Here is a 27,547-nt window from a genome sequence, read left to right as displayed (position 1 = left end):
CCCCAGCGCCCGGGCCATCTTTGCTCCAGTGCAGCCTTGGCTGCGGGAGGGGAAGAGAGAGACAGAGAGGAAGGAGAGGGGGAGGGGTGGAGAAGCAAATGGGCGCTTCTCCTATGTGCCCTGGCCGGGAATCGAACCCAGGTCCCCCGCACGCCAGGCCGACGCTCTACCTGAGCCAACCGGCCAGGGCCTATCTAGAAAATTTTGTCAACATTAGGGCAAGGGGCAGAAAAGTTAAACCCAGCAAATCATCCAGAGACTAAAACGTCCCCAGCCCAGGTGAGCCCCTCCAGGGGCTTGTTGCTAAGGAGGGTCGTGTGTGTGCCGAGGGTTTGGAAAGGAGTACCTCTCCCACAGGTCACCTGAGAATTAGGGGCACATCCTCTGCAGCTGGGCTAAGGAGTGAGCATTCAGCTAGGTGGCTAATCCAAAGCATGACACATAAGGAACACCGAAGGATGAGCCTGCTCTTTCCTGTTAGAGGGAGAGGACACAGGTCTTGAGGTCTAGGGAGGAATGGGAACGGTCTACCAGCAGAGTTGAGAGACAGGCTTTCCTGGATTCTTCAGGAAAGTGTGGATCTCCCAATTGCTTCTGAATGGCATATCTCTCACATATACACACACGTGCACGTACATACACAATCACATGCACATGGACACTTTTATCAGTTAGATAAACTTTCATGCTCACTGCTAGAACTAATGCCTTTGAGTTATGCTGAAAAACAAACAGGGCTCGTTACTGGTGGTTAGGAAAGATCCCAGAACTCAGTGCCGTGTGGGAGAGAGGGGCCCAGCAGGGGAAACACATGCAGGGTCTCCGCTCCCCATAGTCTGTGCCCAGACTCCCAGCTCACACTCAGAACACATCTTGCCCCTTAGCCGGGTCTCCACAGGCTGTAGCTGCTTAACTCTAACCTTGTCCCTAGGGAAGCCCTCAGAAACCCCTGTGGGGGCTCACGCCCGCCCCCGAGGGGGCCTCACCTCGTGAGTCCTTTGGTTGGTCACCTTCACCATGACCTCTTTTTGTAGGTCATAGCCCCTGGAATCTGATGATGCTAAATTCTTCACTTTCAGTTCCATTTTAAGTCCCTGGTAAGAGAAACACGTCTTACTAATAGTCCTACATTTATCAGGCAGCGGCACCTTGGCCACTGTTCAGTCTCTCCACACTCAGGCTTTCCAGAAGAAGATGATCCAGCTCTTGTTTCCTGAAATTCCCACCCAGAGCTATAACCAAGCACCAGAACTCCTCACTATTCTGGAACTGACACTTGCAGTCCTCACCAAAGTGACTCAGTCTCTTGCAAGTCTCCTTATGATTGGGATCCTGGGTCAGCAGGGAGCTAACCCGACCCCAGCCCCGGTCCCTCTGTGGTATAGGAGCCATCAGGATGCCTGTGCTGAGGCTCCTCTGTGCGGGATGGGGCGGCTGTGGCGAGCACATGTCAGTCTGCGTCCTGGTGACTGTAGTGGCTGTGGTCAGCTAGAGGGGAAGAAAGGTCACCAGGGGCTGGGACAGGGAAGGCCTGGATGTTGGCCTAAATTCTGTCACTAGCTCACTGTGGGATCTGGGGCCTCCGTGTCTCCCTCTATACCATGAGGCCGTTGGGGGCCATGGGAGTGAGGAGCTGAACCCGTTCTCCGAGGCCCTTGTTCTTGGGGCCTGACGCCATTTCCCAGCGCTCACCTTCCTTAGCTCCTCACTCATCTGGTTCGCCTCTGCCACCAGCGGCATGAGCTTAATGTAGTCCTGAAACACAGCCAGGACACTGGGGTCTGCCCTCCCGTTGCCGCCATGCCTGGCCCCTGGGGAAGGTCAGGATGCAAGTCAGAGTCAGTCTCTTGTTCTGGATGCTGTTTGGCTAGGCACAAACAGATATGCTCATTGCTTCATTCATTCATTCATTCATTCATTTGGTTGTTCATCAAATGTCTACATTTTAAAGTTACAACCATGTGATTAAAAAGCTGCTTTGCTGAGAGCCCACAGTCTTCAGTAGGTGCTGAGCACTTTTAGTCCAGGGTCTGGGCTTGTTCAGCCTCCTCGCCCTGGGATGGAAAGCAGGTGTGCTGCCAACGCTGAGAACAAATAAATGAAGAGACAGAGTATCCAGGCTTGGTGCCACACAATTTGATTTGGTTTGGGGCAGAAACTTCAATAGCAAATGAGCAAGGAGGTGAGTTTCAAACCAGTTTATTTTGTAAAAGTTCTGAGAAAAAAGCTCTGGTGTAGGGGGAGGGACTGTTTTGCACAAAGGTGGTGCATCCTGCTGTGGTGCAGAATGTAGCTGAGACCATAGTACGATGCATGCAGACAAGGGCTCCGAGATCTGGACCACGGAGGGCACAGGGTTAAGGAACAGTCGGAACAGAAAGCAGGCTGGAGCAGGTTCAGGCGTGCCCAGGAGAATGAGAAAATGGAGACAGCTTATTAGTTTTCTATAAAAAATGACCAAAAGGAAGTGTGACAACAGCTAGAGAGGGATGTGGGTCAAGGTAGGGGTTTGTTTTTGTGGTGGGACATAGTGGAGCATGTCTGCATGTGACAGGATGATCTACAGAGAGCATTTGATGATGCAGGAGAGAGGAGACTCTCCTGGGACAAACGTTTAAAAGGGGAGCTGGGATGGAAACCAGAGGACAGATGGACAAAAAATGTAATGTGTTACATTAGAGGTTACCTCACGAAGGGAAACCTAAAATTAACCCTGTAATATTGAATTGGAATTGGAGGTACCAGAATGAACTCATAGTTTTATAGATATAGGTGAAGCTATAAATATGTGTGTGGGGGAGGCTATCTACATGTCACACGGATATATTCTATAACAGTTGCATGCCTTGGACCAGATTTTGATTTATAAATTCTGTTCTCCACTAAAAGGAATCTGGATCCTTGAGCAGTAACTGACTCCAGAGCTGGGAACGAGAGCCCATGAGATGAAACTGGAACATTTTTTCTGTGTGTGCCAGAAAATAAGCTATGAGGACAGGTCAGAAAGACGCACAACCCACCTTGAAGGGCTCCCATTGGCCAGATCTGGGGCCATTTACACATTCAAATAATTTATGAAAGAAACAGGTTAAACCCATCAAGTAGATCAGGATTCTATGAGTTCATATTGACATGAATAAGCAAATAAATAGGAGAGAAAACTTTCTTACAGTAAAGATTTTTCACAAAAAGGTAGGAGAAATGGTAGAGCTAGAAATACACCATTTGACAAAATCATAAAAACAATCCAAGCGAGAATGACCAAAGGATGATAAAACTAGTGGACGAAAGTAGTAGGATTTCTACATATCAAAGTTCCTCCCCACAAAATATTTAATAATTAGAACAATAGAGTAACTTTAGATGGAGAAACCCGGAAGACAACACCTTCACCAAGGTGACATCACCAATAGTGGACAATCAGACACCATTTGCCCCCTGAAGTGAGGCACAGAGAAGGACATGCATCATTTTTGTAGTATTCCTTCCCCAAACCTACAACCTCAGCCTAACTCTACTATGGACCATTACATAAAACCCCTGAGCTCAACTCCTCAGAAACGTCAAGGTCATGAAAGATAAAGGCATAAAAGATAAATTCTGCTGAATTGAGACCAAGAGACACGACTAAATGCAACATGTGGCCCTGGACTGGACTCTGGACCTGAATTTATCTTTAGAAAGGATGTTATTGAAACAGTTAAGCATGAGCAAAGTCCATAGATTAGATAATTGTATCAATGTGGCTTTTCTGATTTTGATAATTGTATTGTAGTTATGTAAGAGAATGTCCTTTTCCTTAAGAAAGCTACAACGAAGCATTTGGGGATAAAGAAGCATCATGTCTGCGACTTGTTCTCAAATTGGTCAGAAAAATATTACATACAGTGTATACATTTATCCTTACACACTCACATAATGAAGCAAATACAGCAACATGTTAGAACACAAATTTGAAATTTCGAGTGAGTGTGTATGAGAGTTCTAGGAGTTACTTTTGAAATATTTCTGTACATTTCAAGAATTGTTTCCAAATTAAGAATCATGCACAGATGCTCCACCACCACAGCAAGAGGCTCCAGAGAGCGAGGGCAGGACATGTCTGAGCACCAAGGACAGGCTGCCGGACAGCCACATGAGGTTCTCAGAAGAACAGGTTTTCAAAGGCAGAGAGAAGATGTCAAGACAAAGGATCCCAAGCAGAGAAGTAAAAGAATGATTGTCCTTTCTTTTAAGTCGTTTTTTTTTCAAGTTCAGTGTTTTTAAATTATTTTTATTTATTTATTCATTTTAGAGAAGAGAGACAGAGAGAGAGAGAGAGAGAGAGAGAGAGAGAGAAGGGGGGAGGAGCAGGAAGCATCAACTCCCATATGTGCCTTGACCAGGCAAGCCCAGGGTTTTGAACTGGTGACCTCAGCATTCCACGTCAATGCTTTATCCACTGCGCCACCACAGGTCAGGCCGAATGACTGTCCTTTCAATGTCATAGTAGAGCCTTGTGTCAGGAGTCTCTGATTTACCAAAGGAATGTAACATTGTATAGTTACTAAGATTGGCAAATTAAAATGACTTTGTCCAGTGGAAGATTATTGCCCTGAAGATCATTAATTAGCTTGTCTGATTCAGCAATGTCATTTCAACCTTCTGCCCTCTGTAGGCAAAAATACACCACCATCCTCCTCTCTATTCCTTTGAATCATCTATACCTTCTTTCATGAGAGAAACAATTTAATGAATTAGATCTATGACATGTGTTCACTCTCTCTTTGTATAGAAATAATAAGTTTCTTAACCTTGTAGTTTGACAAAATGAAAGATTATTTTCCCAAAGAAAGCAGGAGAGCACACAGTGAAAGCAGGTGCTTTCAGATCACCCCTTGGAAAATGCCAGAGGTGGGGCCCAGGGCTGCTCACCGAGCTTGTCCACGCTCATGCCCTGGGCAGCTGCTCTCTCCAGCTGGAAAAAGTCATAGTCAAACCGGCTCCAGTCCTCACTGGCTCGCTCTGAAGGAAACCCGATGTACAGGTAGGCACTGTTGGATCCCAAAATAATGCGGTCCTAGGGCAGAGAGGGTCAGCTCAGCGGAAGGTTGCTGACGTCACACGACCCACCCTCTGAGGTCAGCCTTCTCTAGGAAGGCCAAGGCTGTGCAACCAGCCCGGACCATGGGAAGAGAGCCATAAAGGAGGAAAGAAGGGGTGGCCTCTTGCTATTGTGTGCATGTTTTTGCTTATTTCTTTCTTTATTCCACAGAGCACTGACTCTCCATCGGGCACTAGGAACCAGTGGACCAAAGAGACCCAACCCTCCTTTCCAGGACGTTATAGACTAACAATGTAGTGACCTGTAGAGCTGCTTCAAGGGGGGGGGGGCAGTTCTGCAGAGTGTAAGGGGGCCTGATTCACACCGGGGACTAGAGAAGTCCTCTTCTAATGTGGAAGACTTCAAGGTGAGGCTTCAAGGCAGAAGTTTTGAGGAGGCTAAGAGGCTGCTGCCAAACAGGTCCGGGGATGTTTTGAGCAACCTACAGTGACCAGGGGAAGCTCCTGCAAAGCAGTGAGGCCAGAGGAGGCAGGGAGGTAGGGGCAGCTCCGCGGGTGTCCTAACAGGGCTGTAACCAGAGAATTTCCAGAAGGGCGTGGCCTAATCACTTATCTGACAGGCTGTGGGGCTCCAGTGTGGAGAAAGGACTGAGAAGGGGGCTGGGCTGTGGGGAAGCTGGGGAACCCCTGCGGTGCTGGGTGGGGGGGGAGATGGTGAGAACACAATGTTTAAAGTTGCTACACAGTCCCACTCAGTGGCAGGCCTATAAAAAATCTAAAATGTGCCTGACCAGGCAGTGGCGCAGTGGATAGAGCGTCGGACTGGGATGTGGAGGACCCAGGTTCGAGACCTCGAGGTCACCGGTTTGAGTGCGGGCTCATCTGGTTTGAGCAAAAAGCTCAACTTGGACCCAAGGTCGCTGGCTTGAGCAAGGGGTTACTCGGTCTGCTGAAGGCCCACGGTCAAGGCACATATGAGAAAGCAATCAATGAACAACTAAGGTGTCGCAATGAAAAACTGATGATTGATGCTTCTCATCTCTCTCCATTCCTATCTGTCTGTCCTTACTTATCCCTCTCTCTGACTTTCTGTCTCTGTAAAAAAATTAAAAATCTAAAATGTCATCAAATGTGAGAGTTGGGTGGGATCTTGGTGACCACTTAGCTCATCCCTCACTGTCTTTTTTTTTAATTAATTTATTTTTTACAGAGACAGAGAGTGAGTCAGAGAGAGGGATAGACAGCAACAGACAGACAGGAATGGAGAGAGACGGGAAGCAATCATTAGTTTTTCATTGCGCGTTGCGACACCTTAGTTGTTCATTGATTGCTTTCTCATATGTGCCTTGACTGTGGGCCTTCAGCAGACCAAGTAACCCCTTGCTGGAGCCAGCGACCTTGGGTTCAAGCTGGTGAGTTTTTGCTCAAACCAGATGATCCTGCGCTCAAGCCAGCGACCTTGGGGTCTTGAACCTGGGTCCTCTGCATCCCAGTCCGACGCTCTAACCACTGCGCCGCCGCCTGGTCAGGCATCCCTCGCTGTCTTATAGGCGAGATGCAAAGAGGTGAAGTGACTTCCCAGAACACACAGTGAATTAATATCAGATCTCCCAACTCCACAGCTGAGACCATGTCATTATCGTGTTTAATATCACCGTAGCAAAGGGACACGAGGTGCTTAGCCCCCAGCCCTGCCCAGCCCCCACTCCAGCACGTCCGACTGAGGAAATCCTGTGGCCCTGAAGGACAGTTTACCAAATGCTGCAGCTTCGTCTTGGTCGTGATTGGCACCCCGTTAACGACAACATTGCATTTGTTGTATGGAGTGACTGTCACTTTACCATCCAAATTTGTGAAGGAAGCATGTTTATCTGAAATTCTAAAAAAACGAGTTTGTCTAAGTGACCAAAAACAAATTATGATTTTAGTAAATGGTTTATGTTGTTCCTTCTCATTTGCACACTTAAGAGACTCCCCAGCTGCTAAAGAGGGACTCAAAGCATTTGGGGGCTCCTGGAGGCAGCAATGGAGGACTGGGTACAAAGGGGCCCTGCACACGGAGTCGGGAGACAACCAGCAATTGTTATATTATATAATAGAACCAACACCAATGGAGTGCTGATAGGTGCCAGGAGACAGATGCGGGGGTCACAGCTAGAGCCGTCAAAAGCTCACAGGCTGCTGGGACTGAGTAGAGGGGAGAAGAATACCAAGATGTTTCAGAAGAGATGTGTGAGAAGGTAACTAATAATGAGCCTCATGTGTCACGGGGAAGTTTAGATCTGTTTCTGAGTCTTTGTTATATAAACCCAGACTCTATATGTTACAAGGTTTGGGTCTGGATCTCAGAGGGGTCAGTTTGGCTGCTCCTGAATGTCATCTGTGTGCCTTGAATGGCTAGCTTCCTAATTGTTCTAGAATGTTCCTGGGCTTGTTAGATGTCATGGAATGCTATGGATATTGAGATACATGTCCATCCACAGTCCCTGTGTGCGTGGGGCCCAGGGGTCCTGTGGGAAAGACACTGGGCAGCCTACAGGCCTGCGTGTTGAACTAGAAGCCCTCTCAGACGTGGACTGGAAGGGAGAGGAGGGGAACACCGGGCAGAGTCAGGAGAAGGGGCCTGGCAGCTGCCCCTCACCCAGAACTGACCCCCCACCCTCAGGGCAGGTGCTTTGGCCCAAGAGGGTTTGGGAGGGCTGGGGTGGGTGGGGGATGGTCAGTAAGGCCTATCTCTTTAAAAAGCTGATCAAGCCTATTGGCTAGAAATCTGGGGGCAGTCTAGGACACAGTGGTCCTGGAAGGAGGAGAGGGAACCTTAGAGTGGAAGCCCCCAAATAGAGAAGCCACAGAGATGGAAGGCGGCTTTGAGCTTATAAAACCCACCATAGGGCTGCCCAGGGGTCCCCTAGGGAATCCTGAGGGTGTCCTTGGGGAGGTGGTCGCCTCAAAGTGTGGACCCACTGGCCAGGGCGGCAAGCACAGAAAGAGACTGGAGGAAGCTTTTGCGTTTGGCAGTGGCCATGAGAAACCTGTCGTGGGCCTGTCCCTTTCGCTCTCTTCCTTTCCTGCCAGATTTTCTGTCTATTTGTGAAGAATTACCACGCAGAGTGTAGCAACTGACTCTCCCTTTTCTCCCGAGGTCAGAGCCAGGGAAACCAGGTTAGCGCAGCAGGAGGGACTACAGAGAGAGAGAGAGAGAGAGAGAGAGAGAGAGCGCGAGAGAGAGAGAGCGCGCCCCACCCCCACCCCAGTCTGCATCTGTCGGGCTGCCCAGGCCAGTGAGGAAGGGAGGGCTGGGAATTCCTTGTTCTCGGTCACCCAGCAGAATCTGTGCGCTGGTCTGCCCATGACTCAATGGATTTTGAGAATCCCTCCAGATTGCATGATCACTGATCTCTAATGCTGGACAAAGATGCTTTGTGTCCACTTACCCCAGACCTTGGAGAGTGAGGGCATTGGACTCAGCCTGACCAGCATCACATGAACCTGAGAAGAATTGGTATAACTTATTTTCAAGTATTTTCAGGATTTGACCTTCAGTTAATATTTCTGGTGTTTGGGGATCACCATTTCCTCTCCAGTAGGATCATGTGAAGGGATTTCCCCACTGGGAGTTTTAATCAGAACGGTACTTGGACATCACTCTAACTTTGGGAATAATTGTACTTTTTGTCTTTGTATTTGCATGCGTGTGTGTATGGGGGGGTTCCTAACTTTTTAAAAGGTCCACCTTCCTCATAGGAATCCTGGAGGAAGAAAAGCTGTTGAATCTGGGCCCGAGGATTTGCACTGAGCTCTGGCCACCAGGAAGTCCTGGTCTGGGAGGCTCTGCTGCTGCCCAGTGCTGACAGCACCACCCCTGCCCATCTGTCAGCTTGCCAAGCCCCCTCCTATCTTGGGTGCTCACAAAGCTATGGTGGGGAAAGCTAGATGTGACTGTAATTCTGTACCATTTTCCAATGGATGAATGGATAAACAAAATGTGATCTACACAGACAAGTGAATATTATCCAGCCTTAAATAGGAAGAAAATCCTGGCAGATGTTACCACACGGCTGGACCTTGAGGACATTATGCTGAGTGAAAGAACCCAAACACAAGGCCAGATACTGGGTCTGATTTCACTCATGAGGTATCTACAGTATTCAGATTCATAGAGAAAAGAAGTAGAAGGGTGGCTTCCAAGGCCTGGGGGAGAGGGGAATGGGGAGCCAGTGTTTAATAGGTGCAGAGTTTCAGTTCGGGGCGATGAAAAAGTTCTGGAGACGGATGGGGTGACAGTTGCACAGCAATGGGAAAGTACTTCATGCCACTGAACTACACACATAAAAATGCTTAACATGGTGAACTTTATGTTATATATATATATATCTTAGCAGAATAAGAAAAAAAAAGAATCATGCTCTTGGGACAGGAAGCATGAGCAGGACCAGGTGGGTCCAGAGGATAAGTACCAGCCTGAATGAAGTACTTGAGGACCCCGGTGAGCTGTGGGTCCTCGTTGACGTTGAGGAGGTGAGGGAGGGTCTTCAGCATCTGCCGCTCCTGGAGGAGAAATGGAAAGGGTCCCTGTCACCAGTCAGGGCCAGCAGACTCAAGAGAACATTGTTCCTTTCCTAGCCACTTCTCTTCAAAGCCCACATCCTGTCGAATCAACTTTAGTGAAGCAAACCGAGAGGAGGAAAGCCAGGTGGGGCTGGGGCTTCTCTGGTCGCAGGGGTGAGACCCTCAGCAGGTCTGTGGTCAGGGGCCTGAGTTCATCTACAGAGGGCTGTTCTGAAGCATAGCCAGTTTCCCACTCTCTGTCCCCTTACCAGCTGCCCTCACATTGTTCCCTCCACTTTGACTTCAACCTCCACCATTTCCTTCAGGCTCTTGGGGTCTCTGGGTGCCCCTTCTGTACCTAATGTGGGTAATCCTTCCCTAGGTCTCCATTTGACCTGCTACCCAAATGTCTTCCACATGTCCTGCTGGCCAGCTCACAGAACAGCAGATGTGGGTGGCAATGTGGTTTGGTGTGTTGTACTGGCCTCCCCAGTTACCTAAGTGCATGTCATTCTTGAATACAGTATCAATAGATTGCTATTGCGCAAAGAGGACAGTTTCTACATTTTGAAGTTCCGATAATGAGTAAAGAAGGCCTGGAATAAAGTATGGTGGTTCCTCAAAAATTAAGATTAGAATTATCATATGACCCAGCAATCCCTATACTGGGTATCTGCCCCCAAAACTCGAAAACATTGGTATGTAAAGACACATGCAGCCCTATGTTCATTGCAGCATTGTTCACAGTGACCAAGACATAGAAACAACCAAAGTGTCCTTCGACAGAGGATTGTATGAAGAAGATGTGGTACATATATACAATGCAATACTACTCAGCCATAAGAAATGATGATATAGGCCCTGGCCGGTTGGCTCAGTGGTAGAGCATCGGCCTGGCGTGCAGAAGTCCCTGGTTCGATTCCCGGCCCGGGCACACAGGAGAAGCGCCCATCTGCTTCTCCACCCCTCCTCCTCTCCTTCCTCTCTGTCTCTCTCTTCCCCTCCCGCAGCCAGGCTCCACTGGAGCAAAGATGGCCCGGGCACTGGGGATGGCTCCTCAGCCTCTGCCCCAGGCGCTAGAGTGGCTCTAGTCGCAACAGAGCGACACCCGGGAGGGGCAGAGCATCGCCCCTTGGTGGGCAGAGCGTCGCCCCCTGGTGGGCGTGCCGGGTAGATCCCTATCGGGCGCATGCGGGAGTCTGTCTGACTGTCTCTCCCCGTTTCCGGCTTCAGAAAAATACAGAAAAAAAAAATGATGATATAGAGACATTTATGATAACATGGATGGGCCTTGAGAATATTATTCTGAGTAAAATAAGTAAACCAGGAAAAGCTAAGAACTGTATGATTTCACACATAGGGGATATAAGACTGAGACTCATGCACATAGATAAAAGTGAAGTGGTTACCAGGGGGAGGCGGAAGTGGGGGAGGGAGGTGGGGGGTGAGGGAAGGTGTGAATAGGAAAAATACAAGGTGATGAAAAATGATTTGACTTTGGGTGATGGGTATACATCATAATCAACAGTTCAAATGCTATAAAAAATGTTTACCTGAAATCTATGTACTCTTATTGATCAATGTCACCATGTTAAAGTTAATTCTCTAAATAAAATTTAAAAATTAAAAAAAAAAAAAGAGTAAAAAGGGTAAAAGTTCTCCCCACTTTGCAGTCCACACAGAATTCCAAATCCTGTGTTGCACTCTGATGCCTATTGACCCTTTCAGGTGAGAGTCAAAAACCCAGCTACCCCTTACATAAACTGCTGTTACTCTAACAACACATTCAGCTGCTGTGTGCACCCCATGTTGTGCCCATCCCTCTAGAATCCTTGCACCCTAACTTAACCTGGCCCCTGATGCCATACACCGCCTCCCTCCTTCACTGCCCCGCCAGAGGCTCACATCCACCCTGGGCTTCCGGAGCCTTCAGAAGTCAGACTGGTCCCCTCCCACCACTCCCGTAGTGTGCCAGGTCAGGCCCGTGACTTTGGCATTTGTTCACAGCCTGTGGCTCTTGGGGTGTAACGTCGTGGTAGTGTTTGTTGACAGGAGTCAGAGAGGGCTTCTCCCTGACCCATGCACGAAATTCCCGTCGCAGCCCACGTGCGTGCGAGCTGTGAACGTCAGGGTAGACAGCATGGTTCCGCGCGCCCCACAGGGGCCCAGTTTCCCCTGGCTCGGCAATACGCAGCCAGGCCTCTGGGCTCGCTTCCCATTGCTGCGGTCCCGTCTCTCCCTAAATTTGCCGAGAACATTAGTGTACGTCACATGTCCCGTTCACTGAAGAAGCCCTCACCCAGCCGCCCACCTGAGCAGCAGCTGCGCAGACAGCGGTGCGTGTCTGGCTACAGGGTGGGCTGCACTTCCAGGTGCACGCGGTGAAGCTCACCTGGGCGACGGCCACGTGGTGCTGCTGCCACTCCTCGCGAGCCTGCTCCAGCAGGTGCGCCCAGGTCAGTTGATGAGTGTGAGGCCCAAGCCCGAGTTCCGCCAGCAAATCGGCTGGTTGCTCTGGAAGGGGAGATGTTCATGCCACAGGTTGGGGAAGGTTAGGCTACAGTGAGTCCCGTTCTCAGTCAAGACCCAGGGGTCTCGGCAGGAGGCGGGGACCGAACTGTACAGACCTGTGAAGAAATCACTCGGTAAGTTCTGCAGAGTTCTATCACCTTTTAATTCTGAGGAAACTAGAGCAAGGAGGTGCTCGTAGGAGGAGGCATGTTCTGTTTTTTATTCGTGTAGGCATGTGAAAAGAGTTCCATTTGATACTGTGGTTCGAGGGAATTCCTCTCGGGCCAGGGGATTTAGGAAGAATGATTTATTCCACGTTTTTCACAGTCTGTGTCTATGCTTATGGACAATGAGTTAGATGCCATTTAGGTCAAGCGTGCCCAGTTTTCAGTGGTACAGAGTTCTGGGACCAAGCACAGCCATGCCTGGACGAGGATAGGCATGGACTGGAACTTAGTAAGCGCATTTTTGGAGCTGAAGTGGGAGTGAGTTAGGATGTAGGGCTCGGAGCTTTACCTGATGGGGCGATCTGCACTCTGGGCTGCGCATGGAGGCGCCTGCCGTGTGGGGGGCAAGGGTGTGCCCGAGTGCGCAGGGCTGTGTCTGGTCAGTAGAAGTGCCCCCATCAGAGCGTCCCTCTGGGGAAAAACAGCCCTGCTGGGGGAGTGGACCAGGTACTGAGAGCAGGGTAGCGACCTCAGGCCAGAGCATTGGCATAGGAAGGTTTGGACTTCACCGTAACACTGAGTGAATGCTGAATGCTTTTGGCAATTTTACTTAGTTCTATATTTTGCTGTTTTTATCCATCTCATTCTAAATTATTAATGAACGTGAGATTATATACACCCCCGTGCTGCCACTCTGAAAGCCAGGCCTTAACTCGCGTGTGGTTCTCGCTGATTTTGCACAGCCGCGTCACCTGGGCACTTTAAGAATGACTTGCCCCTTCCCCAGGTGACAGTAATGCACGGCCACTGGTCGAGCTGTCTTAGGAAAGGGTGCTGCTGTTCACACTTCCTGGGCTTCAAACATCTCTTGAAACATCACACGAGGCCATCAGTGGAATAAAAAGTCAAATGGCCTCGGTCCAACTCTGGTGAGGATAAAGTCGTCCAAGTAGAAGTTAAGGACTCAAAAATGGCCATAAAATAGACTAAAACGACCATTTTAAAGGGAAGGAACACAATTTCTTACAACTTCATGTGAGTCTACATTTATCTTGAAGTGCTTTTTGTTGTTGTTGTTGTTTGTATTTTGTTTTTCCAAAGTCAGGGCCAAAATGTCCTGGACAAGGCTCCTAGAGCGCCCTCTGGCGGCTGGTTTGGACTCGGCATTGATTCAATTTACCTGCCATCCTGGAGTGTCCACATCGGAGCAGCAGTTTGCTGTTCTCTGCCCGCGACTCTCTCACCAGTGCCGAGGTGTTGACCACAGCTTTGTTCCGGACCTTTTTAGCCCTTTCAAGTGCAAAGAGAAACACACAATCAGGCCCCAGACCCCTTGACACTGAGCATGCTCTAACCTCTAAGGGTCAAAATGGGAGCCCAGGCTTCCTCCCAGTCCCAGAACTGGGTGACAGGCAGGCACAGGGTGGGGCCTGAGTCCCCAATTCTATTTCTTCTTGTTTAATTTCCTCACTCCTCTCAAAAATCGTTTCGTTATACCTCCCCCTGGACCCCTTCCCAACATATGCCAACTCATCCAGGATACTAGAAGAGCTTGCTAGCTTTAGAACTTAGAACTATGTAGGTAATAAATATTCATAAATGTACCTCTCAACGTATCTTAATGTCGATAAAGTTTCCTCATAGCAGATGTCAGCCGGACTTATGGCTGCTATCTGTAAGAAAGCATTCCTTTCAGGGTTTTCTTTTATTATTATTAAATTTAATGCAGTGACATGATAAATCAGGGTACATATGTTCAGAGAAAACATCTCCAGATTATTTTGACATTTGATTATGCTGTATACCCCTCACCCAAAGTCAAATTGTCTTCTGCCACCTTCTATCTGGTTTTCTTTGTGCCCCACCCCTCCCCGACCCCCTCTCTCCTTCCTCGCCTCCCCCACCCCCCACCCCCACCCCCACCCCCACCCCCCTTAACATCACATTCTTGTCCAGGGTTTGTTTTTTATTTAGGGGCTTAATGTTATTGTTAATTTTATGTAGTAACATTCCTAGAACATTGTGTTATTTACAGTATTGTTCAAAGTTGACAACTCTGAAGACTGAGGCTTGGAGAAAAGCAATGTGCCCAAGGTCACCCAGATAGTAACGGGCAGAGCTGGGACTTGAACCAGCCCTGATTAACTTGAACACCTGGCTTGAAGACCTCTCCTTTCACGGTCCTCAGCATGGAGTCCCTGGAAGATTTACTCAGGGTTTACATGACAGTTGACTATTAGCATTACAGAGACCAATAAAAGTTGCTCATAAAAAATAAAAGGTGCTCATGACTTGTAGGCCTGTAAGTCTGGCTATTGACTTTGGATTCATTGTTCTAGAATCCAAATGAGAAAACAAACTTTGTGATGACTGGAGGTAGGCAGGGTCACTGAGGGTGAACAGGAGGGAATGTGACTGCCTATGTGGTGACCCATGGAGTGACCCATGTGGTGTAATCCATGACCTGGAGGCCATGATCCGGAGCACAAGAGGCTGGTGACTAATCTTTTGTTTAGCTTTGCAGCCTTTAAAGCTTGTTCTTTTTTTAATTTTTTTTTTTTATTTTAGTGAGAAGAGGGGAGGCAGAGAGACAGACTCCCGCATGCGCCTGACCAGGAGCCACTTGGCAAACCCACTAGGAGGCGATGCTCTGCCCATCTGGGGCTGTTGCTCCATTGCTCAGCAACCAAGCCTTTTTTTTCTCTTTTTTTTTTAGTGCCTGAGGTGGAGGCCACTGAGCCATCTTCAGCAGCCGGGGCCAACTCGCTCCAACTAATAGAGCCAGGGAAAGAGAGTGGAGGTGGTGGTGAAGAAACAGATGGGCACTTCTCCTGTGTGCCCTGATTGGGAATTGAACCCAGGACATCCACAGTCTAGGCGGATGCTCTACCAAGCCAACCAGCCAGGGCCAAGCTTGTTCTTTTATATACTGCATTTAATCATCATAGCAATACAGAGGCTCCTCAACTTGGGATGGGTTACATCCTGATAAGTCCATTGTGGGTTGAAAATGCATTTAATACACCCAACCTACCGAACATCACAGCTTAGCCCAGCCTGGCTTAAATGTGCCCGGAGTACTTACATGAGGCTAGAGTTGGGCAGTTTTCTTGAGTTTCATCTCAAGAGTCATTGCCTTTTTCCTTCTCCTCCTCTCTCCAGAGGCAGGAGACACAGGCAGGCATTTTGTAAACATGGTGGGATGCGAAAACACGAAACACAATATGCAGAAAAATGCAGCACAATACACACTGGTCCTGTATACTCGCGGCTGTGTGGCTGATGGAGCTGCCGCTCGCTGCCCAGCCTCTTGGGTGGAGGCGCCCTGCACATCACTGGCCAGGGAAAAGATAACAACTTCCCTGCCTGCATACCACTTCTGCACCATCATCAAGTCGGACAATCACACATTGAACAATTGTAAGTCAAGGACCACCTGTATTTTCAACGGGAGGCTGTTATTATCTCTACTTTGGTAATGCTAAAGAAAAATGAGGTTTTAAGATAAATATGCTAAAACAGGGATGGGAGCCACAGAGATGCTGGAGCTTGGATGTTGGCTTTGCAATTTCTCTTTATTATTTGCCTCCTGAGATGCCTGATGACGTCCTACCTGACCCATAGTTTGTTAAAGCACTGTAATGCCTCCGTCAGGGCCCTGTCTCGCAGACCTGGGGGTCACCTTCTCTCTCAGGTGACTTTGCACACATCTGCTCAGACCTGTTGGATTCCTTTTTGGAGTCTACCTTTCAGAGGGTATCTTATGGGCCACCTTTTATTCCAGGTTCTTGGGGTCCCATTGAGAGCCACAATCAGAAAAGCTTTAGAATGAAATATTTAAAATAGTTAGGCAAGATTAGATGATAAAGAGAAGAGATGTGTTTTCCTCCACATTTTGAAGAGAGATGCCTATGACAGGTCCCAGCAGTGAGCTTTTCTCTTATAACCAGGACAGCAGCCTGGAGGCCAGGACGAGGCTGGAGGCAGAGTTTTCCCCAGTTTGGCCCTTCCTACACCCTAAATTTAATACATTGTACATGGCACCCACTTGGTCAACACTCAATATTAAGAGTCTGGGCCTGACCAGGCAGTGGCGCAGTGGATAGAGCGTCAGACTGGGATGCAGAGGACCCAGGTTCGAGACCTCAAGGTCGCCAGCTTGAGCGCGGGCTCATCTGGTTTGAGCAAAAAACAAAAAAGCCCACCAGCTTGAACCCAAGGTCGCTGGCTCCAGCAAGGGGTTACTCGGCCTGCAGAAGGCCCGCGGTCAAGGCACATATGAGAAAGCAATCAATGAACAACTAAGGTGTTGCAACACGCAATGAAAAACTGATGATTGATATTTCTCATCTCTCTCCGTTCCTGTCTGTCTGTCCCTATCTATCCCTCTCTCTGACTCACTCTCTGTCTCTGTAAAAAAATAAAAATAAATAAATAAATAAAAAGAGTCTGGGGTTGCCCCAGCCAGTTAGCTCAGTGGTAGAGCGTCACCCTGGCATGTGGATGTCCTGGGTTCAATTCCTGGTCAGGGCACACAGGAGAAGCAACCATCTGCTTCTCCATCTCTCCCCCTCTCCCTTCTCTCTCTCTCTCTCTCTCTCTTCCTCTCCCTCAGCCATAGCTCAGTTGGAACAAGTTGGCCCCCAGGCTGAAGATGGCTCCATGCTCAGTTGCAGAGCAATGGAAAAACGGCCCCAGATGGGCAGAGCATCACCCCCTAGTGGGCTTGCCCGGTGGATCTCCTGGTCCAGGCATATGGAGAAGTCTATCTCTCTGCCTCCCCGCTTCTTATTTAAGAAAAAAAAAGAAAAAGAAAAGAAGAAAAAGAGTCTGGGGTCTTTGCTGAGAGGACATGATTCAGCTACTTTCTAGAGTGAATATCTGTGTGGGTCTAACAGTCCAATTAATTTCCACCTTTGCCATGAAATGACTGCTGATTTAGAATAATATGACATTGGTTGTTTTTAATTGATTAGTTTTTTTTCTGAAAATATAAGCAATATACTATGTTCTTTGTAGAGAACCTGAAAACTACAGAAAAGAATTAAAAAATTTAAGTCATCAATGTAAAATTTTCTCTAAACGACTATAGTAGAAGGAGCTCCAGGAGTCAGGAGATAATAGGTGAGAATGTGCTATGTTAGTGCCATGTGTTATGTTAGTGGTCTATGGAGAATAATTGTAATAATAACAACAACAATAATGGCTGAAGCAGTCTAAAAGGTTGTAAGAAAATCACGTACCAAAGCAGTCCTGCTGTTCCCACCCAGGGCAGGCTGCAGCAGTTTGGTCAGAACAGAGTCTCGGTAGGGAATGTGCAAGACTTTCTTCCCCACGGCTGTGTCAGCCAGAGCACTGAAAGAGAAAGAAAACCCAAAACAGCGTGTTAAAAACATGCATCAGAAAAACTCTGCCTCTCGGGGGCTAAGTCAAAGAGGGGTCTCACATTCCTCCTTGACCTCATTGATCAGAGACATGACTCAAAATAACACCCTCATTGATCAGAGACATGACTCAAAATAACACCCAGTCGTGAGACACCTTCTGAAAAGACAACTGAAGCTAGTTAACCAGCTCAGTAGGCCCTCTCTCCCAGATGGACCCGTAGAAGCCAGAGCAGAGAGGAAGCCCAGACCTGAAGGACTGACCCCCTAACACCTGTGTTGAAACCCTGATGAGCCCACGGGCTAGTGTGGATCTGTGTACAGGGAAGGGTTAGGATCCAGCGAAGAGGGTGGCAGGCAATAGGGTGTGGAGAGGAGTGGGGAAGGGGTTCAGTCTGTTTCCTGCCTTTGTCACACAGCCTTAGGAACAGCCCAGAAAGTCAGGACCCCATAGTACTACAGCACCAGACATAAGAGTGACTGAGAAGAACATGTCCCTGTCCCCACCCCGCTCCAGGGACTACAGAGAAAGCAGTGCTGCCCTGAAGATGGTGAGGAGGAGGGGGAGGTTGTGCCCTGTGTGAGAAACAATCACAGAGAAAAGAAATCTAAAACTGTAACCTAGCAGATTGGGGGAAGAAACAAAACTGGGAGTTTGCCATCAGCAGAAAATCCCTAAGGAAATGCTAAAGAATATACAATTGATTTTAGCAGCTCTGAGATTTAAGAAGTGAATAATTTTCTTCCCAAAATAATGTAACTAAACACTGTATAAAGTAGTAATGTCTTTGGGGTTAAAGAAGGAGAGCCTGGCCTGTGGTGGCGCAGTGGATAAAGCGTTGACCTGGAATGCTGAGGTCGCCAGTTCAAAACCCTGGCCTTACCTGGTCAGGGCACATATGAGAGTTGATGCTTCCTTCTCCACCCCCTTGTGTCTCTCTTTTCTATCTCTCCCTCTCTCTCCTTCTCTCTCTCCTCTCTCAAATGAATAAATAAAATCTTTTTTTTTTTTTTTTTTTGTATTTTTCTGAAGCTGGAAACGGGGAGAGACAGTCAGACAGACTCCCGCATGCGCCCGACCGGGATCCACCCGGCACGCCCACCAGGGGCTACGCTCTGCCCACCAGGGGGCGATGCTCTGCCCCTCCGGGGCGTCGCTCTGCCACGACCAGAGCCACTCTAGCGCCTGGGGCAGAGGCCAAGGAGCCATCCCCAGCACCTGGGCCATCTTTGCTCCAATGGAGCCTCAGCTGCGGGAGGGGAAGAGAGAGACAGAGAGGAAGGAGGGGGAGGGGTGGAGAAGCAAATGGGCGCTTCTCCTGTGTGCCCTGGCCGGGAATCGAACCTGGGTCCCCCGCACGCCAGGCCGACGCTCTACCGCTGAGCCAACCGGCCAGGGCCAAATAAATAAAATCTTAAAAAAATAAAAAGAAGAAGAGAATTGAATCACATATCAACAATTACATATGTAGGATGAGGATCTGTGTATTATCGAGGAAGAGAGTAAAGTATTTATGATATTTAGACTTTGACCAACTGATCAAAGAGACAAGAAACAGTGAAGTGTGTATTGGACTTTGGTATATGGCAGAGGCAGCATAGCAGCTCACTGGCGAAAGGAGAGAAAAGTCAACAAATGTAACTGGGAAAACTGATCATCTATAAGAAAACTAATGAGCCTGACCAGGTGGTGGTGCAGAGGATAGAGCATTGGCCTGGGACACTGAGGACCCAGGTTCAAAACCCTGAGGTTACTGGCTTGAGCTTGGGCTCATCCGGCTTGTAAACAGGCTCACTAGATTGAGTGAGGTCACAGGCTTGAGCGTGGGATCATAGATATGACCCCAAGGTTGCTGGCTTGAGCAAGGAGTCACTGGTTTGGCTGGAGCCCCTGGGGCCAAGGCACATATGAGAAAGCAATCAATGGACAATTAAGTTGTCATAACTATGAACTGATATTTCTCATCTCTCTCCCTTCTTGTCTGTCCATTTCTCTCTCTCTCTTACTAAGAAAAAAAAAAAACTAAAGAAAAGAATGTCTGTTATATACACTGAAACCAACTCCAGTTTGATGGGAACTAACGTGTAATATAGGGAGATACCTTTCTGACTCTAATTTTCTTAAAACAAAAAAGGCAAAATATAAACCATAATCATGGTATCAGGCAAAACTAATCTTTGCTGACAAAGATCAGTTTCTCTTGGTGGGAGTGAAAGCTAGGAGCGGTTAGAAGGGAGCTTAATAGGTCTTGAAAATGTTCTAAATCTTTCTTTTCCCTTTATTTCACCTGGCTTTTATTTATAAAAATCCTGTGTAAATTTATTATTGTTTTATAAGTATTTAATATATTTACCTGGTTTGAAAGTGAAATCTAAAATGAAATCTGTTCAGAGAAGTCAAAATTTTATCCCTGTTCTCTCCTCCTTGTTCACTTTTATTTTATCTAGTTTTTATTCTATCTTCCCATTATTGTTTTGTTATCTATTACTATTTTTTCATTTTATTTTTCAAGTCTGGTTTATATTTAGTATTTCTTTTATTATTATTATTATTATTATTAGTTTCAAGTGCACAGCATAGTAGATTGATAGTCAGGTACTTGACAAAGTGATCTGCCTGATATTTTAAAGGCCCACCTGGCACCATGCATAGTTATTACAATATTGTTGACTATATTCTCTATGCTGTACTTGACACTCTGCGGCTACTCTGTAACTGCCAGTCTGTGCTTCTCTATCCCTTCACCTTTTCACCCAGCCCCCCAGCGCTCCTCCCTTCAGTCAGCCATCAGTCTGTTCTCTGTATTTATGGGTCTCTTTCAATTCTCTTCGTTCATTTATACTGTTCTTTAGATCACACATATAATTGCAATCATGTGGTATCTCTCTTTTTCTGTCTGCCATTTCATTTAGCATAACACCCTCTAGGTCAGTCCATGCTGTAGCAAATGGTAAGATTTCATTCTTTTCTATAACTGAGTAATATTCTATTTATATATGTACCACTGCTTTTTTATCCACTCATCTGTTGATGGGAATGTGGGCTGCTTCCATATCTTGGCTATTGTAAATAACAATGCAATTAATATAGGAGTGCATTTCCCCCCCCTTCAGATCTGTACCCAGAAGTGGAATTGCTAGGTCAAAAAATAGTTCCATTTTTAATTTTTTAAGGAATCTTTATACTGTTTTCCAAGGTAACTACATCAATTTGCATTCCAACCAACAGTGCACAAGGGTTAACTTTTCTTTTTTTTTTTTTTTTAATATATTTTACTTATTCATTTTAGAGAGAGGAAAGAGAGAGAGAGAGAAGGGGGGAGGAGCAGGAAGCATCAACTCCTGTATATGCCTTAACCAGGCAAGTCCAGGGTTTTGAACTGGTGACCTCAGCATTCCAGGTCCATGCTTTACCCACTGCACCACCACAGGTCAGGCAAATGTTCTCTTTTCTCCACATTCTCGCCAACACTTGTTATTTGTTGATTTAAGAAATATTCTATATCTTGATATGGGTGATAACACATATAATTCATTAAGCTGAACATTTAAAGTTTGTGCATTGTATTTAGTTTAATTTATACCCTAACTTAAAAAAGCAAGATTCAGAAGACAATATATTTTACACTCCTTTTTATAAAGTTCAAAAATGAGTGCTACTAAATAATAATATTCATATGATAAAACAAAGAAGGATGAAAGAAAGAAGGAAAGGAGGGAAGGAAGGAGGGAGGAAGAGATAGAGAAAGAGAGAGATGAACATAAAATTCAAGATGATGGATACCTCCAAGGAAAGCACAGGAAAGTAACACCAAGTATTTAACTATTTCTTGGGTTGAGTGGTAGTTTTATTAGTGTTCTTTTTATTTAAAAGGAACTAACTAGTTTAAAATAAAACATTTCGGAGGACCAGACAGGCATGAGTCAAAACCTATGATTGATCTAATTTTTGGTATCTGAAGCCACTTTATGGCACTAATAAATATCTCTTCACTGATTATTGACCTGATAACATTCCCTAAATTGGTTAAACTTAAGTTGACGTGCGATCCTTCCCGCAGTCTGTCTCCTTCGGACCCTGAGGCTTTCTGCCTTTCACTCCCAGCCAGATCCACCAGATTGATGCAGGACTGTTTGGTGAGGCCTCTGTCTGGGAAAACCTGTAGGAAGACAACACACATCATGCTATTAGAGAGGTAGCAGGCTACCCAGGAGGTCAGTCTAGTTTACATTTTAAAATACTTTTTTCTAATTTCATTTCACACTAAAAAAAAAAGGATATAATAAAACTTACAAATCACAATGCCATCCTTTTAACAATGACATTTTACAATAGTACAGTACGAAGCCCAAGTGTGTCTCAATTGCCCCTTTCCAATTCTGCAAAGCTATTTATAGTGATTTATTGGATACCAATTATTGCTCTGGTATTGCTACAGTTAATAAACATTTTAAATGTAAAATATTGTGAAATCTGCAAAAGAAGTAACTAATCAGTGTGTAGTGCCATGGAGAGAACATGGACTTTAAAACCCTCCAGACGCCCTTCCTGGTTACATGACTGAGCAGGTAACTTCACTTTTCAGAGTTTCAGCTTTCTCAGCTGTAAAACAGGGATCAGCACAGTGTTGGGATGTGTGGAGAGCAAAAGATAAAATAGATGTAATGGTTTTAACCATGCCCGGCGTACAGTAACAAGTGCTGTTATTACTGACACCAATCAACAGTATTGATCTCTATAGATCTTTATACCCATTTTTTTTTCAGATGATTTCTTCTCTTCTAAAATATTAAGGTAAAAAATAGGGCAAACCATTTATAAAGTTTACAAGTTTTCCTAATCTGGCAAATTAAGTGACTCATACTTAAAAGTTACAGAGTTCTTTAACAGGCAGTATTTTCATCAAGCCTACTGACTTTCCTGTGAGGAGAGCTCTTCACCTCATTTTACAGAACAGGAAACAGACTCAGGAAGCAGAAGTTACTTCCCAAAGTTCCGGAGCTGATCATGAAGTCATCCATGGCCCTGCTTAGAGCAGCACACCCTTCATTTATTATTCCATTCCCAGTGCTGTGGCTTAGGGTACAGACGCGGTCAAATCATAGCTAATTGTTAACAGCCAGGCTTAATGAACACAGTCTCCCCTCGAGATCTGGGTGGGGGGGATCGATGCCAGGACCCTTCTTGGGTACCAAAAGCTGAGGATGCTCAAGTCCCTCATAAAATAGCACATAACCTACCTACATCCTCCTGGACACTTTAAATCATCTCTAGATTACTTATAGTACCTAATGCAGTGTAAATATTGTTATTGTTTAAGGAACAACGATGAGAAAAACACCTGTACAGGTTCAATACAGATGCAACCAGGGCAGACCTAACCCCGTAGTACCCATCAGCAACAAAGGAACTTTTTTCCCAAGATTTGTGTTACACAATTGGTAAAAGGCGAAAGATTTATGCGATCTGAAGAGAAACCAGAGTATGTGTTACACAATTGGAACCTGCAGACATGGAGGGCTGACTTTGACCACTTCTGAATCAAACTGGTGACACTGTAGAGATTTCTCTCCATCGCCACACCAAGGAGTAGGAAGGACAAAAGAATGCTCTCATTTACCAAAGATTCTGGTTAGTAAAGAGTTACATGGATTAGCTGGTTTCAAAGACTATGCTTTGGTACTTCCCAAAGCAGAAAGGGGCTGTCATATCTGGTGGTCCCATAGGTTCATGGGTCATCATGACAGTGAGCCAGGGTGGGCACAGATGTGGGGGACAGGCGGGGAAAGAGCAAGTGCCTCACTTTCTCCTGCTTCTGACATTACAACCTCATAACTCGAAGTAGCCACCTTAATCCATAGGTCAAATCTGAAAGGATTCTTAATATTCTCCAGCTCAATATGCTACTAGGAGGCATTCCCACAAACACCCTGGGTGGGAGACGGGGACAGTGGCATTCACTCAGCTCTCACCTGCTTGAACTGAAGGGTGATGACCATGTGGGACCGGCTGCTGCTGGCGTTCATGTTGGTGGAGGCCATGGTCCTGACCCTTGTCCCTTGTTCCATCAGCCTTTCAATCTGCGCATAGTTCTCACAAGGCACGGACCGCAGTCCGTCCACATAAAAGCCCAGCTGCGTGTCCTCCCTTACCCTTAACCCTCTGGGTTTCTTGGTTCTAGACAGCAGATCTCTTACCTGTGGGAAAATGTAAACTCTGGGAAGCCAGGGGTTTTTGTCTACTGGTAGAGCTCTGCCTGGGATATGAGGTGCTCAACAAATATTTCTTGGATGAATAAATGAGTGTAGGATTTCTGTAGATAACAGGCAACCTCATAATCTAAGTAAAAAATGGAGAAGTGGCAAACAAGGAAATAGGGGAAGCTGTTGTAATTAGTGAAGTCAGAAGCAAAACTTGTTTTTAGAAACTCAGTTTTGTTACTTTCAAGTACTGAACACTTCAACTAGACCATGAACTCCCTTCAGGTGAGACCGTGTCTCTTTACTAACACTTTTCCAGACATGTAGTAGTCCCTCATTGAATGCTTGTTGATGGAACCGTGTAACCAGAGCTGGGCTTACGAATAATGTGTGATACTCCGCATGCAGGGCGCTGATGAACGGCTGGGTAGCATAATGAAATATTTTCATAGGCATTCACCGTTACCTGACTTCAAAGAGGAGCTTCTAAACTTTCTGTGCCTGAAAACATCATTCTCTTACTAGTGTAAATCTCCTAGCAACTTGATAACTCGTTTATGTGATCAGCAGCTCCTTTGGAAATAATATAAAAATAAATTATCCTATCCTTTTCTGAATTATCACAAATTCTCTATTTCAAAGTAATGAAATCTTACTTTACTAAGAACAGGGAGAGATGAAAATAAAAACAGGAAGTGAGTGACACTGACGATACCTAATGGAAGCGGAAGATCTGTTCTGCCTAGCTTAAACCCGGCGGCCACTTAGAACCTCTACTTCCAAGGGAAACTCATTCAATCCAAATAGTATTTGCTACAATCAAACCTAATAAGAGAATATGAGTACTACTTCTTTGGATCTTATTATTGGAAGTCTGTGCAATGTCACACTTAGACCACGGTCTTGGGTGAAAGTCCATGTTGGGTTTTCCACCCCCACAAAGACCCCCTCTCACAAGGCAAACTAGGGCCATGCTATGGGACTATAGGGGTCTGGGGGAGCCAGAGGCCCCACAGGGGTAGTTGGTGCTAAAAGTGCAGGGAGTTCTAGGCTGGGGATCAGAAGACCCGGTTCTGCCTCCTACATTCCCAGTTTTCTTTTCATAAGAGGAGAGGATGGGATTAAATTGTCTCTAAGTAGTCCTCAGCTGTGGTGGTCTATGGCTTTAAGTCCTAGAATCAAAGTGCCTTTTCTCTAACTTCCAATGAGTCTCATAAATTGCAGGATGTGGCATGGTAGGGTGAAGATGTGACTGAATAAGGCTTATTGGGGGAAAGGTAGGAAGGTTTATCTGGACGAAGGGAGATATAGGGGCCCAGAGACAGGGCAGTTCCTGGCAGCAGGACCCTCCCGGCTGTACCCAAAGATGAAAACCAATGATCACAGACGTCATCCCTTACCCAGGCTGCTGTGAGAACCTCCTCACTCGCCTCTGGTTGGCATGCCTTTAAATCCAACCTCAGTCTGCTGCTAAGAGAAACCTAAGCCCCAGTTTTTCAAACCCCTACTCTGATTATCGCTTTTCCCTATAGAAATCCTCCATTGAGTCTCCATTGCCTTCCAGACAAGGGCCCCTTGCATTCTGGTAACCTGTCTTCAGCTCCATCTGATGCTTCCCTTTTCTCCTCCATGCATCCAAGCCTGGCTATACCGGCAGCCCATTCCTGTAAATGCCACGAACTTTCAGGTATTCCTGGACTTGTTAATATGCATCCTGCTGCCTAAAGTGCCCCTGTTTGCAGTCCCAACCCCCCTCCTGCCTCACCAAACTTACAAGGCCCAGTCTGACTGCTCTGTGGGCAGCCACCAGACAGTCCAGGCAGCTCTAGGTACGCCACCCCATCTGTGTCTTCTCTTCACCATTGATGTGGCACATACAACATATTAGTGTCTGGAGGGGTGTTCTATCTTCCACTAAACCTATCTAAGGCACGAATCACATCTTGGGTTTTATTCATGCGCAGAGTCTAGTATGATGTCAGAAACCTGAAAGGTATCTAATGAATTTCATTTTACCTGACTGTTGATGTACCTAACAGAAAACTACCAGAGGCTCATAGACTATGAGGCATGAAAAGACTATGGACTTAAAATGTCCAGTGTTCTTATCTGAGAGACAAGGACACAGAATTCCAGAAATGACCATCAGTAAGCATCAGTAGGGGAACCACAGTGAGGTGCCTTTTCCACATTCTTCCCCACAAGAACTTGGTAATAAAGGAAATAAATGTGTCCTACTAAAATTATTGGTGCAAAATAAAAGAGCCATACTGTCTTCCAACCCCATCAACTTGAAAGAAATAGACACTTAAAAGGGACCCATTTGAATTTATTATCAACTTTCAGCAGTAAGAAATGACCCATGGAAACAAATAAGAAACAAAATAGCTATTTTCTCTCCTTAATATGAAAACACCTGCAGATTTCTTTCTTCTACAATATTTAAGAATAAGTGCAAGACTCTAGATAGTGCTTGGAGTCCACAAAAATTATTAGGAGATGCTCTCTGCCCATAAGAAATTTACAATTATAGATAGATCCCTTCCTCAATTCACCCATTCAGCAAATATTAGGGAGCACCCATTCCAAAACAAATACTGCACTAAGGGCTTCACATAGACAGGCAATCACAAGGAACTCATTATCTATATTTGGAGATACAAATATGGACACAAATTTTACAGTATACACTAATAAGTGCAAAGGGGAAGGACAGAGTGGAAAAACACTTGCTGAGTATTTAGTATTTGCTAGGCACTATGTTAGAAATGTAAGATCTGGGTCCAGGCTGGTGGCTCAGTGGGTAAAAGCATCATCCCAGCACATGGAGGTCATGGGTTCAATCCTATGGTCAGGGCATGTATGAGAAGCAACCAATGAGTGCACAACTAAATGGAACTACTAAGTGAAACGAGATGATGCTCCTTGCGAGCTTTCTTTCTTTCTTTCTCTGTCACAATCAATGGAAAAGTTTTTAAGTAAGATTTAGTACATCTCAATGTGTAGTGTCTTGTTTTAAATTCTCTACTTTATAAATGAGCAGACCGAGCTCTGAGGTTGGAAAGTCATGCTGAGTTATATGAGTAGTAAGAGAGAGAGCTGGCATTTGACACCCCACTCTTCCTAACTGCTCTAGGAGTAGAAACGGTAGCTTGTGGGCCAGACCCAGCCCACAACCTGTGTTTGTAGGATCCTGGAGGTGAGAATGCTTTCCTGCATTTTTAAATGGCAAAAAATAAAATAGCCCTGGCCGGTTGGCTCAGCGGTAGAGCGTCAGCCTGGCATGCGGGGGACCCGGGTTCGATTCCCGGCCAGGGCACATAGGAGAAGCGTCCATTTGCTTCTCCACCCTCCCCTTCTTCCTCTCTGTCTCTCTCTTCCCCTCCCGCAGCCAAGGCTCCACTGGAGCAAAGATGGCCCGGTCACTGGGGATGGTTCCTTTGCCTCTGCCCCAGACGCTAGAGTGGCTCTGGTCGTGGCAGAGCGATGCCCCGGAGGGGCAGAGCATCGCCCCCTGGTGGGCAGAGCGTCGCTCCTGGTGGGCGTGCCGGGTGGATCCCCATGGGGCACATGCGGGAGTCTATCTGACTGTCTCTCCCCAGTTCCAGCTTCAGAAAATAAATAAATAAATAAATAAAATAAAATAAATACTTTTATGACACCTTGAAAATTGTGTGCAATTCAGGTGTCAGT

General features: G+C 46.4%; 1 protein-coding gene across 1 annotated transcript in view; it reads right to left on the bottom strand.

Annotated features, from left to right (window-relative positions):
- The window catches only part of LOC136388174 (kinesin-like protein KIF28P), an 80,550-nt gene that overhangs the window by 10,367 nt on the left and 42,636 nt on the right, over nucleotides 1-27,547 (bottom strand). The window contains exons 5-16 of the mRNA XM_066360145.1: nucleotides 23,627-23,851; nucleotides 21,659-21,813; nucleotides 17,513-17,624; nucleotides 13,875-13,942; nucleotides 13,450-13,559; nucleotides 11,984-12,105; nucleotides 9,501-9,591; nucleotides 8,478-8,532; nucleotides 6,799-6,922; nucleotides 4,915-5,059; nucleotides 1,693-1,811; nucleotides 987-1,094 (exon numbers count right to left, since the gene is read on the bottom strand). Coding sequence (XP_066216242.1) covers nucleotides 987-1,094; nucleotides 1,693-1,811; nucleotides 4,915-5,059; nucleotides 6,799-6,922; nucleotides 8,478-8,532; nucleotides 9,501-9,591; nucleotides 11,984-12,105; nucleotides 13,450-13,559; nucleotides 13,875-13,942; nucleotides 17,513-17,624; nucleotides 21,659-21,813; nucleotides 23,627-23,851 — 1,434 coding nt within the window. The remainder of the gene's footprint in view (nucleotides 1-986; nucleotides 1,095-1,692; nucleotides 1,812-4,914; nucleotides 5,060-6,798; nucleotides 6,923-8,477; nucleotides 8,533-9,500; nucleotides 9,592-11,983; nucleotides 12,106-13,449; nucleotides 13,560-13,874; nucleotides 13,943-17,512; nucleotides 17,625-21,658; nucleotides 21,814-23,626; nucleotides 23,852-27,547) is intronic.

This window comes from Saccopteryx leptura, chromosome 1 (assembly GCF_036850995.1).
Source record: "Saccopteryx leptura isolate mSacLep1 chromosome 1, mSacLep1_pri_phased_curated, whole genome shotgun sequence".
In the NCBI taxonomy this organism is placed as follows: Eukaryota; Metazoa; Chordata; class Mammalia; order Chiroptera; family Emballonuridae; genus Saccopteryx; species Saccopteryx leptura.
Note: the sequence above shows the minus strand (reverse complement) of the source record. Positions and strands in the feature narration are given on the sequence as shown.